This window comes from Dermacentor albipictus, chromosome 5 (genome assembly GCF_038994185.2).
Source record: "Dermacentor albipictus isolate Rhodes 1998 colony chromosome 5, USDA_Dalb.pri_finalv2, whole genome shotgun sequence".
In the NCBI taxonomy this organism is placed as follows: Eukaryota; Metazoa; Arthropoda; class Arachnida; order Ixodida; family Ixodidae; genus Dermacentor; species Dermacentor albipictus.
In genome coordinates, this window is record NC_091825.1 from 4,188,752 (window position 1) to 4,201,217 (window position 12,466).

Sequence of the window (12,466 nt, forward strand, 5' to 3'; positions counted from 1 at the left end):
ACACTGAGGCTGACCGTACTCTACGTCTTACTGGAGTGCAGGGAAGTGGGAGCAAAACGGAAAGAAGCACTTTCTTCTCGCATACAAACTCCATATTCCCTTACGTCCGACATTATTTCTTGGCCCAGAACCTTTCTGTTAGATGAAAGTAGTGCTTAACATTTTTAATGATGTTGTGCTACATGTTATTAGCCTGAGAGATTCATAGCTGCCGCTCTTATCTAGAGGCTATTGGTGCGAACATACTGTTTTAATGTGAAAGCGTTAAAAAGCTCGTGCCGCAGAAAATCTGGGGTCGGACGCTGCATCGGCAAAAACATTTACAAACCGCATACCTAGGCCTTCCATATGATGCAAGGAATTGACTGAAGTAAATGAATTTCTGCAGCTAAAATACGTAGAAAAATCATAGACTACGACTTGCACACAACCTACAGACATGATAGCACTCGGATTGTAATTTGACTATATGAGAAAACGTAATTCTGTTGAAGAAAACTCAAAGAAACTCCTTCACACACAGATTGGCTATGGCGTCCGTCATTTTGCGCGCACCAGCACGATGGGTGTATTGGGGGCAACGGAGCGGCATGCCCGGTTCCTTGCATAAACTCCAGCTGGTGCTTGCCTCTGCCGCATCGTGGCCCACGCAAGAAGCTGTGGTTCCACCACAAAGCTCGCCTTCGTGAATAGTGTTCGCGGCACGCGTTTCCAGGTAAACATTACGGCTACATACGCTTCAGTTGCCAGGAAGTGTGAGAAGCAGTCAGGGATCTTTGAATGCTATCGTGTTCCAGTTTCCTCCAGGCTCTTGTGCTGAAGGGTTTCAGTGAGGCTAGGGCCATTGGAAGGGACGCATTTTCTCCTATTATTTTTTCCTGGAATGTCTTTTATAGTCATCACTCACATTACTCACTCTTAATGTTATTTTAATACTTGTATATTTTAGGTGCCTTACAGCAAATATTTTAGGCTTCTATACAGCCGCGTTACATCTAACACTTGTGATTCACCATGTCATTGACTTTCTCATACCATTGCTTGGTGCTCTTTGGCCATCCCTGGCCCTTGTGCCAAAAAACCCCCAACATCATCATCATCACCATGTAGAGGGCGCTCGTGACAGCCGTCTTCTAAAGCCCCTTGATAATTTGAAAGTAGCGACACTCTCCTCCCCACAGCACTTTCCTCCTCGATTCTCCTCATGCACCAGCTGCGCGTGCTGCACACGGCATGCTCTTTCTCCTTGGCTTCCGCGGATGGGCCGCAGCATTTGATGGAGATGCATGATTTTAGGCTAGATGCGCACCCCAGTGGGGCAAAAAATGTGAAAAATGGTGGAAGCACCATTATGGGGCATGCTGTATTAATGGGGCATACTGATGTAAAAGAAGCTTTGTGACGAGTTCTGTACTTCAGACATTTTTTCTGCCACATGATAGGATGCTCTGCTTTGTGCATCTGATCTAATTTTGCTTGTGGCACATCCTTCTGTTTGGCTTTTTTTTTGTCTTGCCTAGGTGTGCATGTGCACCGCAGCTGTTATATTAAGCATGCCTACTTATAATGAATTACAGGGTGTCTACCAACCAGGAAAACTGGGAAAACCGGAAATTCTCAGGGATTTTGAGTAGTCTGGAAAAACTCAGTAAAAACTCGGGGATTTTCTGCCTCTATCAGGGAAAATTAGCTGTCATTTTATTGAAAGGGTCGAAAGTCGCGGTAATGCTGGCTCGAGTAACAGACAGGAATTGTAATTAATCTTCTTTGACATCTTGTCGCCAGCTGGAGGAGTTGCCAATGTATTCTCAATGACCGACATTCTGGATTCCCGATAATTTGGATGGCTTCGTGGCACCACCACATACCCATAAAGTCAATGTATCAGAACGTCTGAAATTTCGGAGGCAGAAACTCTTTGCCGTCCGATTTTCTGGACGTTTTGCTGTGACCGCAGGGGCGAAATGGCATTAATCAGTCACCACCGCAGCCATTTCGATTCACCGCTGCCATTTTGATTACCTCACCGCCTCAAACCAGCAATCGCATGCAGATCCACTGGCAGCAGCCACCACTGCGGCAACACTAGGCCTAGCTGCTTCGACGTTCGCTATGAAGCTTCGTGCCGTGGGGTGCTGTGTTTTTTATTGAAAGAATTCGCTGTTGTCAGCAATTGCATAGACTCTGCCGCTGTGGTTCTCGCGATTGGCTTAGAAGCTTGGAAAGCACGGTGCGTTGCATAATGCCAGTTCCCGAAAGTCAGCTTTGCCTCTGTACAGAAATGTTACTTGGTGAAGCATAGGCAAAAGTATTGCAGTCAAGCATAACAAGCGTGAAAAGGGGCTATTGCCACGGGACATAGTATGTATTCCTTAATTATACACGCATGCACCCCGTATTTCGTGTCACAGTATAAGCACCAATATGCCTAATACCTGTACCGACAGGCCTTCAGAGCGTTTTCGAATGTGCCTGTGGCGGTTAGAGCCCTTAATGGCAGTAAATAACATGCATTTATTTTTTCCAACTGGCCGATTTTTTTGATGTTTTCACAGCCCCTAGGGAGCTTAAAAAATCGGACGTGAACTGTGCAACTGGCCAAGAAAATGCTTGAAATGATCCGTGGGGCGAACGAGTGGTGGAAGGAAGACAAGAACAGAAAGGACCTATTCATTGAGGAATGAATGGGAAAGGAAGCGTGCTTCCGTCGTTTTGAAGGAGCTTGAGCTCCAAAAACAAAGTGTGGGCTGATGCCGAGATGCAGGTGCCCCTCATCCATACCATTATAAACTCTTTAAAGCTGTGATGCACAACACTGTGGTGTCGGGCGCAGGCTGAGAGTATGTCAGGACAGTTGAGGTTGACTTACGAGCTGTTGAGAGAGAATCCCAACTGTGACAAAGTTCGGGCCTCATGCCACTAAGTGTGCTATCAGTTGATAGAAATGGCTTGTATTAGAAAATATTTGCTTCTGTATGTATCGCCTTTTTATTCATATTTGAGATTGTCCGACTCGATTTGCATTTTTTTGGAAGACATTTTATTTGCTGTGCATTTTCCCATCCCCTTCCTTATTTGCATTTTTTTGGAAGACATTTTATTTGCTGTGCATTTTCCCATCCCCTTCCTTCTATTCTCTTTTTGAGTAACATAAACACTACTCCTTAGTATTCAAATTGGATTAAGTCTTTCTTTTTTAAATTTGTTTCATATGCTTGCTAGAGAGTGACAGCATATGGCAGTATGATTTCAGCCCATCTTGACATAAAACATAGTTCTGCGTCACTCGGGGAATTATGCAAAGGCGCTGAGGGAAAACCTGGAAAATGCAGGGAATTTGGAAATGTCAACTTGGTATACACCCTGAATTAGTCGTAAGTGCATCGTCCGTCCATGTGTTTGTCTTCTCATTGGGAAAGTAGCTTTTGCCCTATGGTCTCTAAACTGAATAGGATGGTTGTGCAATTTCAGTGCGAGCAAGTGTGCACAATCATGCGAATCCACCCTGCACATTGCATGTATCCGTCAGAAAACTAAATAATAATCGTCACAGACTCGTGTGTGTGTGGCAACCCATTTCAAAGCATATTCAAGAACTGAAGAAATGCAACATGTGGACTAGCTAGCGCTCATCACCCGTAACACCACAGTTATACGTACTTGCCATTAATTTTTTTCTGGGCCTGCATTCATTGTATCTAAGTTACTGATGCACACATCAAAGTAAGCTTGAAAAAAAGCTTCTCTACAAGTCGCTATTTCGATCTTGAGTAAAATAGGCAACGGATCCCAGGCTGTATGTTCGCATATAAAAATCTTTACAGCTGAAAGCAGAAACTGTAGTGCTGCATTTCTGACTGAATAACAGTTGATGACATGCGAGGTAATGGAGTCCCAGCAAAATATTCAGTATACTGAGGACATCCCCATTTTTAAGCAACATACTAATTGTCGCAGCAAAAACACTGATGAGCAGGCTGGAAGAATGAAATAAATGCAGCATTAGGGGGATGCTTTGATACGAGTAATGCCAAAGACGCGCCACCTCGTGCACAACGCTGTTCTTTGTCGCAACAAATATATTTTGGCCAGTTTTTTGTAGCGACTACTTGTTGCACATGCCATCATGCTTTCCTTGTGGTACCGTGAAAAGAATGCAGAAACTCTGCTGGAGTTGTATAATTTTGTCGAAGCATAACACCAAATATAAGTTGACCCACGCGTAAATTTGGGTGGCCCACCCCTAAAATTAGCCTGGACGACCCCCAAATTTAAGTTGGCTCATCCACAAATTTAAGTTGGCCGACCTGTGAATTTCAAGTTGGCCCACCCCCAAATTTTATTTGGCCCACGTACAAATTTCAAGATGGCCTACCCCCAAATTTAATTTGGCCCATGTCCAAATTTAGATTTGGCCCACCCGCAAATTTAGGTTTGCCCACCCCCCAAATTTAATTTGGCTAACCCCCAAATTTCAGCTGGCCCACCCCACATTTTAAGTTGACCCACCCCCCATTTTAAGTTGACCTACCCCCAAATTTCAATAGGCCCACCTCCAAACTTGAAGATGACCCAACACCAAAATTGAAGTTGACCCAACCCCAAATTTCATTTGGCCCACCCCTACTATAAGATTATCCATGCGCTTTCTAAGGAGCCCTATTTATCCCAAGGGTATTCTCTGTATTTTTTTAGTTTCAGTTGTTCCTTATTACGTATGATGCTACCAATCATCTACATTTACACTACTACAACGATTAAATGTCTTTGCAAATCACGCATTTTTGTGCAAATGCAAGACATTGCACTTTTCGTGTGACGAGTCTGGGTACTCGGCAAAGAATGCTTGCACATTAAAACTGGATAACCATTTTCAAGCTTGTTACTGCAGTTATATGCGCTACATCAGTGCATAGCGCTAGTGCAGCATCGTAGGAAACGCAGCGTGCAACGGTTGCTGTGCTGAGCCAGCAAAGCTAAAGAGAAAAATGGTGCCAATGAAAAAGAAAAACGCAAGCAAAATGCGAGATCCGCGTGTTTCCAAGGGCAATGGCAGACAGACCAATCGTCATGCAGAAAAATGGGCGCAAAACCGGTTCATGCGGAGAGGATGCGCAAGAGGCGAGGAGGAGGCAAGGAGGTCGCACGGCAGCAGAAGAGCTCAAAGAGTGGCAGTACGTTCAAATTATCAAGGGACTTTACCATGTTCTAACCGTGTTCGCACGTGCGCAACAGCATTTTTTCAAATCATCAATTGACGCAATGAGTAACAGTGTTCTCAGAACAGTGCATTTTGCGATCGCTCGCAGTTGTTTTTGAAGTGTCGTATGCTACGGCATCGCTTCAAAGTTGGTTAGGCCTAGCAGCACCCTTGGCATTGAGTTGATAGCAGTGGGCGGCGATGGTCTGCTTGCGTGGTCGACACAAACACTTTGCCAGAATGACGTGGCTCGGCATGTTGTTGCAAGAAGCTTGCCACTGGTGCATTCCTTCCTTCAGAAAAAAAAAAAGTATGCAGAAATTCTACTGGGCTCGTCTAAGTATGCGTACTGTGGGTCCAACTGCCAAGGCTCGGGTGCAAGTTCGCAGTGGGCCTTTGTGGTAATGGGCAGAAGACCCATGCTTTCCTTGAACTCTGCAGCCGGGTGAAAATGGCGGGAAGTGTGTTTCCCTGTGCCTGTTAACCCTTTGAGGGTCCATTTTTTTCGCCTTATGCGACTGCCGAGGGTCGATTGTTCTTATCGCAGATTCCAATTCTTCTTAGGGACTTATTTTGAAAAAAGTTTACCACAATTTTTCTAGGGTGACTGTCAAGTAAGAAAAAAACTATTTTGCGTTGGTATATATGTACTGTTCATTCATTAATAATAACAGTAAAAAAGGAAATAAACTCATGAGAATTGAAAATTTGATACATTGTTATAGTTCAAGGCTTTGAAAATGTGCACACAAGAATATTTTGCAAGACTCAAATGTTCCTGCTCTTACACTAATATGTACATCCATAGCATAATTGAAGTGCATAGGTGTGCGCTATCAAGAAAACTGTGCGGTTGTGTGCCCGTAAAAAAAGTAAAACGTGTGACAAACTTCCGCTTAGAGAGAGAGAGAAAATAATGCAGAGAAAGGCAGGGAGGTTAACCAGAGGTAGTTCCGGTTGGCTACCCTGCGCAGGGGGTAGCCAACCAGAGGCAATTAGTTTTCGCGAGTCTCAAAAAAAAAAAAAAAATTGGCAGTGGTTTAGCTCGGCTATGCCAGGATATACGTAGCAAAAGCTAAGGCATAGCATGGTTAGCTTTGGCTCATCTTGATTGCAGGTCCAGGTTAGTCTGGCTGTCTAGCTATGTTGCGGCGCGCTGTTCGTCTGTTTCCTGGGTGATTCGTTTCCTCTTCATCTCGTTCCGATGTCAATTCCAGGCCTCCTCCTGCTTATCAGAATTGTTGCCGTCCATACTGCCGCGTCAACTGTGGTTGCAGTGCACGCGAGCTCTCCTTTTCAATCCTCCGACATGTATCAGGCATGCGATGCAGCTGGCGAAGCGAGCGGAGGCGAACGCAAGGATGAGGAACGCGGTGTGACTAGAAACGCGGTGTGATGTTATGTGCGTCCGCGGAGCATGGCCACGGCGAAATCACAAGTTCGCAGCCAGTAAACCTTCTGCATAAAAAAAAAAAGAGAAAAAAAAGCAGTGGAAACGTATGCATGGCGGTATCGTTGCCATGTGCACCCCCGTGAGCACTAAACGAGCGAGAAATAAGCAATCGCCCTTTGAGCAATTAGTAACGAGATAATCATCAGTTTTGCAAGTGCAAGAAGCATAAACTGCCTGCGGAACAAAGCCCAAACTGCCATCCGCCCGCGCGTGCCAATGCTTGAGTGGTACTATATAGACGCGTGGGAGCAAACTAGCGCTAAAACAAACCATACAACGTAAACTAAGAGAGGGAGATGTGGGGAGGAAATTACCTGTATTCCCATATAGTGGCAGCAGATGACAAAAAAAAAAAAAATTGTTTGGAAATTGGCGCGCTTTTTTAACATACAGGCGGCGCCGTGAATATATGACATCGACCATTTTGGACTTCGTTCGTAGCGCCGCATATTTATGTCATTGACCCTGAAAGGGTAAAGGGTGTAAAAAAGGAATGGAACTGAAATGAATTTTCAGAACTGAGTGGAAACTGCTGGTGTTACGCATTCAAAGTCACATGTGACATTTATGCTTTAAAGTATTGTTAGGAAGTTGACACGAGTTGCCTCCATGGACTCTACTGCCCCGAATTTCTAGTAGACTGAAGCATTGAGCAAAAGTCTGCAAAAACATTTCCTGCTGCGCTGGAGTTTAAAAAATATATATATAATTTCTTAGTCGAACTTGATTTCTTCAGACAGGTCAATTATTTGGACATTTTTGCAGCCCTTTCATGTGAAGAAAATTAGTCGGTGACTGTAATAAGATAAATTTTTCAGGCTTTCACTTTAACAATGAGTTTAAAAAACAAACAATTGCTTGCGTTCTCTTGAATTATGTTACATCAAGGTGTTATTGTATTGTGGCCAGAATTGGGACATGCAGTATGGATATTCTGTAGTGGCTGCCACTCTAATTGATCTAATGCTTACTTTTAGTCTTGATCAGGTTTTTAGAGCTTACACCCGTGGAAATGCAATTCTAGATCTCCTATTTATTCTGAAAAAATTTAGCTCGGGAACAGTACAGGTTGAACCTGGAATTTCTGACCATATTTTTTTTGGACTAGATATATGGAGATGCAAAAGGAAAAAAATTCCTCCAGCCACAGTAAAAGACTATAATAGAGCCGATGACATAGCAGTAATCGATTATTTAGAAGAGCATCGTGTTGTTAGCACCAACAATGTTTGTTGGCAACAGTTTTATTCTGCAGGTAAGTTCTGCATTCAACATTTCATATCGTCAAAAAGACTTCAAAAGCACTGTAATAATCCCTGGATTAGTCGGGAGATAATACAAACTAAAAGAAAAATTAAGGCCTGAGAAAGAAGCACGAAACATTCACTCCACAATTTATGGAGCTAAAGCAGATCGCAATTTATGGAGCTAAAGCATGATCTGCAACGTAAAGTAAAACAAGCAAGAAAGTTTTTATCAACACTATTGCCGACCTTATTAAAACTGATCCTAGAAAGTTCTGGCACTACCTCAGTCAAAGTAAAAAGGAGATTAAGGAACTCAAAGTTGTTGATAAAATTCTGAATGACCTAACTTCTATTGCAGAGACGTTTAATCAGTACTTTCAATCTGTTTTTTCAGCATGTGACGAATACAACCTGCTGAATGTTTCTCCTGTATTAGAAAATGAGCTGGATATAACTAGTGAGGGGGTTCGTGCCATGCTCTTGAAGCTAGATAACAGAAATCCACTGGCCCTGATGGACTGTCAAATGCATTTTAAGGTGTTACGCTCGACAATCTCAAATTTTTTTACCATAATGTTTAACTTTTCAATAACTTCTGGTGTCGAACCAGCTGACTGGCGTATAGCCCGTGTGGCGTCTGTCCATAAAGCCGGTGACCGGCTACTTCCTAACAATTACCGTCCTGTTTCTGTTACTAGTAGTTGTTGCAAGCTTTCGGAACACACAGTCATGAGTTTCATTCAGGAATTCATTTCTAAAAACAATATTTTGTCTCCCCATCAGCACGATATTCGAAAGGTTCTGTCTACAACCACACAGCTTATTTCGACGGTACACGAGATATTGAGTGTACTTGACCAGCCCGGCCAAATTGACATTCTGTTTTTAGACTTATCGAAAGCCTTCGATACAGTGCCTCATGGAAAATTATTGTATAAATTAGAGTGTATAGGGTTACCTTTGTACATTATTCACTGGATTTCCTCATACCTAGCCGATAGAAGGCAGTTTGTGGAAATTGATCATTGTCCATCTCGTGCGCTGTCTGTTACCTCGGGCGTTCCACGGGGGAGTGTTTGAAGTCTGCTACTGATTCTTCTTTACGTCAATGATTTGGTGAACGTAGTGCCTCATGATGTATCCATAAATATGTTTGCTGATGATTGTGCTTTTTTTAAGAAAATTTCACCCACAAATGATAATTTCTTGTCGCAAAAAACTCTTTTGGCAATCAATGATTGGTGTATGCATTGGGGTATGGTGCTGAATTCTGAGAAAACTGTACTTTTATGTGTCACAAAGAAAAAAATGTCCTAGTTATTTTTCTTATCAGCTCCATAACCAGCCTGTATTAGAAGTTTCCCAATATAAGTTCTTAGGCGTGACCCTAACAAATAAGATTGCTTGGTCAGAGCATATATTGGACATTTCTTCATCAGCCTTGCGGAAGCTGTGGTTCCTTAAAAGAAAACTTAAACACGCTCCAGTTAGTACCAAGATGTTAGCTTACAATACATGTATTCGGTCAAAACTAGAGTATGCTGCTGAAGTTTGGGATCCCCATTATAAGAATGGTGTTATGCAACTCGAAAGAGTCCAAAAAAAGGCAATAAGATGTATTTTTGATAGATACAGAAGGCACGATTCGCCATCCTTATTAATGCAGAAGTACAATGTACCGACTCTCGAGGCTCGCCGGAAAATTAGTCTTGGATTTCTTCACAATTGCCTTGCAGGGAAAACTAAATTAATACTTCCCAATTGCATAAAACGTTTTACTACCAGAATAACTAGACACAGCCATGAATACTCTTTATCACCAATTTTCGCTTGAACACATTTTTTTCCCCCGAGCAGTGTCTGAATGAAATTCTTGCCCCCGACAGATTTTTGAATCCGCCGAGTTTATGAAGGTGCTCGAGTCTGATATTGTAAACTTTGATGGTTGAACATTTTTACGGTCTTTGTGTTCTATTGATTTTTGTTGTTGTTGATCTTCGTTACATTGTATGTGTCTTTTGTAGCCCCTCCTGCTAGGGCCAAATTACTGGCCTGCAGTATTGTGTAAATAAATAAGTAAAATTCTGAATTGGGACGAGTCAGTCCTCCTGGACCACTCGTGAGATGTGGGCATGTCAAATTATCCAGGATTGTTACCTCTGCAATAGTGTTTAGTGCATGTTCTTGACAGATTGGGTCAGTGTATCACAATTGTCTCAAGTCCAGCAGAGCGGAGTGCAGTGTTACTTGGGTGAGTTGGCAATGCCTTATAGCAGATACAAATTACTACGCACAAAAAGAAAAGGAAAATTGAGACGAATTGCTAGAGCAACTTACCAAGTGCTACATAGCAAGCATTGATGCTTATTGTGTGTTGTTCTACCCTTAGCACTGACTTGCTTCGGGCATGAGTATGTGCCACTTTCGTTCGATCTGCATTGCCTAGCATCTTGCTTGTGATTCAAGTATCCATCGTCATGTAGGGGGGCTGAAAAGAAGCAAGAGCATCAGCCATGAGAACCTGTGTGCAGAATGGCTTCACTTGTTTGAAAAGCATGTGTTTGATGCGTGCCAAGTGCCTGCCCCGCTGACTTGTTGGTCTGTTTTATTGCGATAGCGATTATATGGACACTCGAGGCGCGTTTCTGCCGTCGATGTGAGGTTCCGTAAATGAGTGAAAGCATGTGAGGGTGAGCTGGCAAACACAGTTCAATCTCACATGCGTGAACGAGGAACGTGGCCCGGATGCGGGCCCTCTCTTGTGGTGCGCGAGGCAGGAAGGTCAGATGAGGAAGGAAGGGAATTCTTCTCCGGCGGCTGCTAGGGTGTCTCGATGTCCTCCTCGCCCGCCGCTTCGCACAGAGTGGAGATAACCACGGCGTCTACTACGGCATTGGCCACGTGAACCGCAGGCGCCGTAGTGGGTGCCTTTGGCGTACGCCGTAGGGGCGCGTTGCTGGCGCTCATGTGTCTTGAAAGCGATCTGTGATGTGGCCATAGTGCGCGCCCGCACGGGCCTCATCTTCAAAGCGATCTGCGATGTTTGCAGAGTGCACGTAGTGCTAGTAGCTTCCTATGCGCTGTGCTTTCGGGGTTTCATTCAGGTTGAAGTGACAGATTCATAGAGGTCAATTGGCTCACGGCTGCTGCTGCGAATCCTAACTCCAGAATTCTCACTGCAAGTTTCCGCACTCATCCAGTGAGATGTATTCATGTTTACCTGTGCGCACATGACACCGTGCTGGTTAATTAGGTAAAACGCGTTGACGGGCTAGTTGTTTTGGTTAATTTAGCTAAAACGCGTTGACGGGCTAGTTGGTTTGAATCCATGATAGAATGTATAAGCGCGACTGAACAAGAACGTAGGAAGAAGCAGACACACAAAGACTCTCTGTGTGTCTTTCTTTCTACCTCCTCGTTGAATCACGCTTACACATTCTATCATTGTTAATTTAGTTACTAAGCGAATGTTTACAAGTCTATACGGCCAATAAAGCTACTATCCTTACTTCGTACCACTATCTGCTAATTTGTTATAGCAATGGGTGCTTTGCCTTCTGGGCAGAACTCCGAATTTTTTTTTGTGTTGCTGTCATTTCCGACAAGTTTTTCGCACCCACTCTGAGCCTATGATGCCCCCTCTCATGGCACAGGAGGTGAAGCCCATTGGGCACTGCGAACGGGTCGGGGGAATGCTGCAGCCGCCCCTGGGCTTCCGCATGAATGCCTCCTCGTGGCCCATGTTCCTGCTCAAGACACTCAACAAGGCCGACATTGCTTCCGAGTCGTACTTCAAGACGGTGAGTGGGCCTGACTGATTGTGAATGTGATTCTGCAATAGGGACGTACATTGGCGAAAACTTTGGAGCGACACATGCTGTGGCCAGTAGAAAGGCTGAGTGGGTACCTTACTGTGTCCCCTCAAGGTGCTGCCACAAGAGAGGTACTTTCGGTCCTGCCAGTGATGCGCATGTTTTGATGATGTTGCTTGCTTGGCACAGTTCCTTTGCAGTTTGCCATGCCAAAAGTATCAGTGTCACAGAGCTCAGTTGCTGCTGCACAGTGTGCAGTGCAAAAGCCGCAGCAGAAAGACAGTCACTACCATCCTCCTCACCAGCCTATTTCTTATGCCCACTGCATGAGGAACACCTTTCCGAATGGTCTCCAATTAACCCTGCCTTGCGCTAGCTGATTGCAAATAAGATAGTAGCAGTGTGCAAATCTTCATTTGAATTCTAAGGTTTTACATGCCGAAACCCCGATTCGATTATGAGGCACACCGTAGTGAGGGACTCCGGATTAATTTTGACCGCCAGGGTATCTTTAATGTGGCCTGAATGCACGGGACAACAGGTACTTTTGCATGTGTGCAAATGTTTTAATTGAACGCTTTTGTAAATACGAATGCTTTCTAGATTGTTTAAATATTTCATAATCATCAATTGTGCTTACTCAAACATAGAATTTTGATAAATGTTATCCTCGCAGCCATAGTATAGGCATAAAATGAGCAGTTACATAGTGGAGCAGGCAATATCACTATGGAATTTCTTATAGTCAAACTTC

At 43.8% G+C, this 12,466-nt stretch overlaps 1 protein-coding gene across 18 annotated transcripts in view; it reads left to right on the plus strand.

The window, feature by feature from the left end:
* The window catches only part of Scm (Polycomb protein Scm), a 426,899-nt gene that overhangs the window by 183,736 nt on the left and 230,697 nt on the right, over positions 1 to 12,466 (plus strand). For all 18 annotated transcript variants that reach the window (XM_070538219.1, XM_070538231.1, XM_070538222.1 and 15 more), the window contains one exon: positions 11,554 to 11,700. In XM_070538219.1, the coding sequence (XP_070394320.1) occupies positions 11,554 to 11,700 (147 nt within the window). The remainder of the gene's footprint in view (positions 1 to 11,553; positions 11,701 to 12,466) is intronic.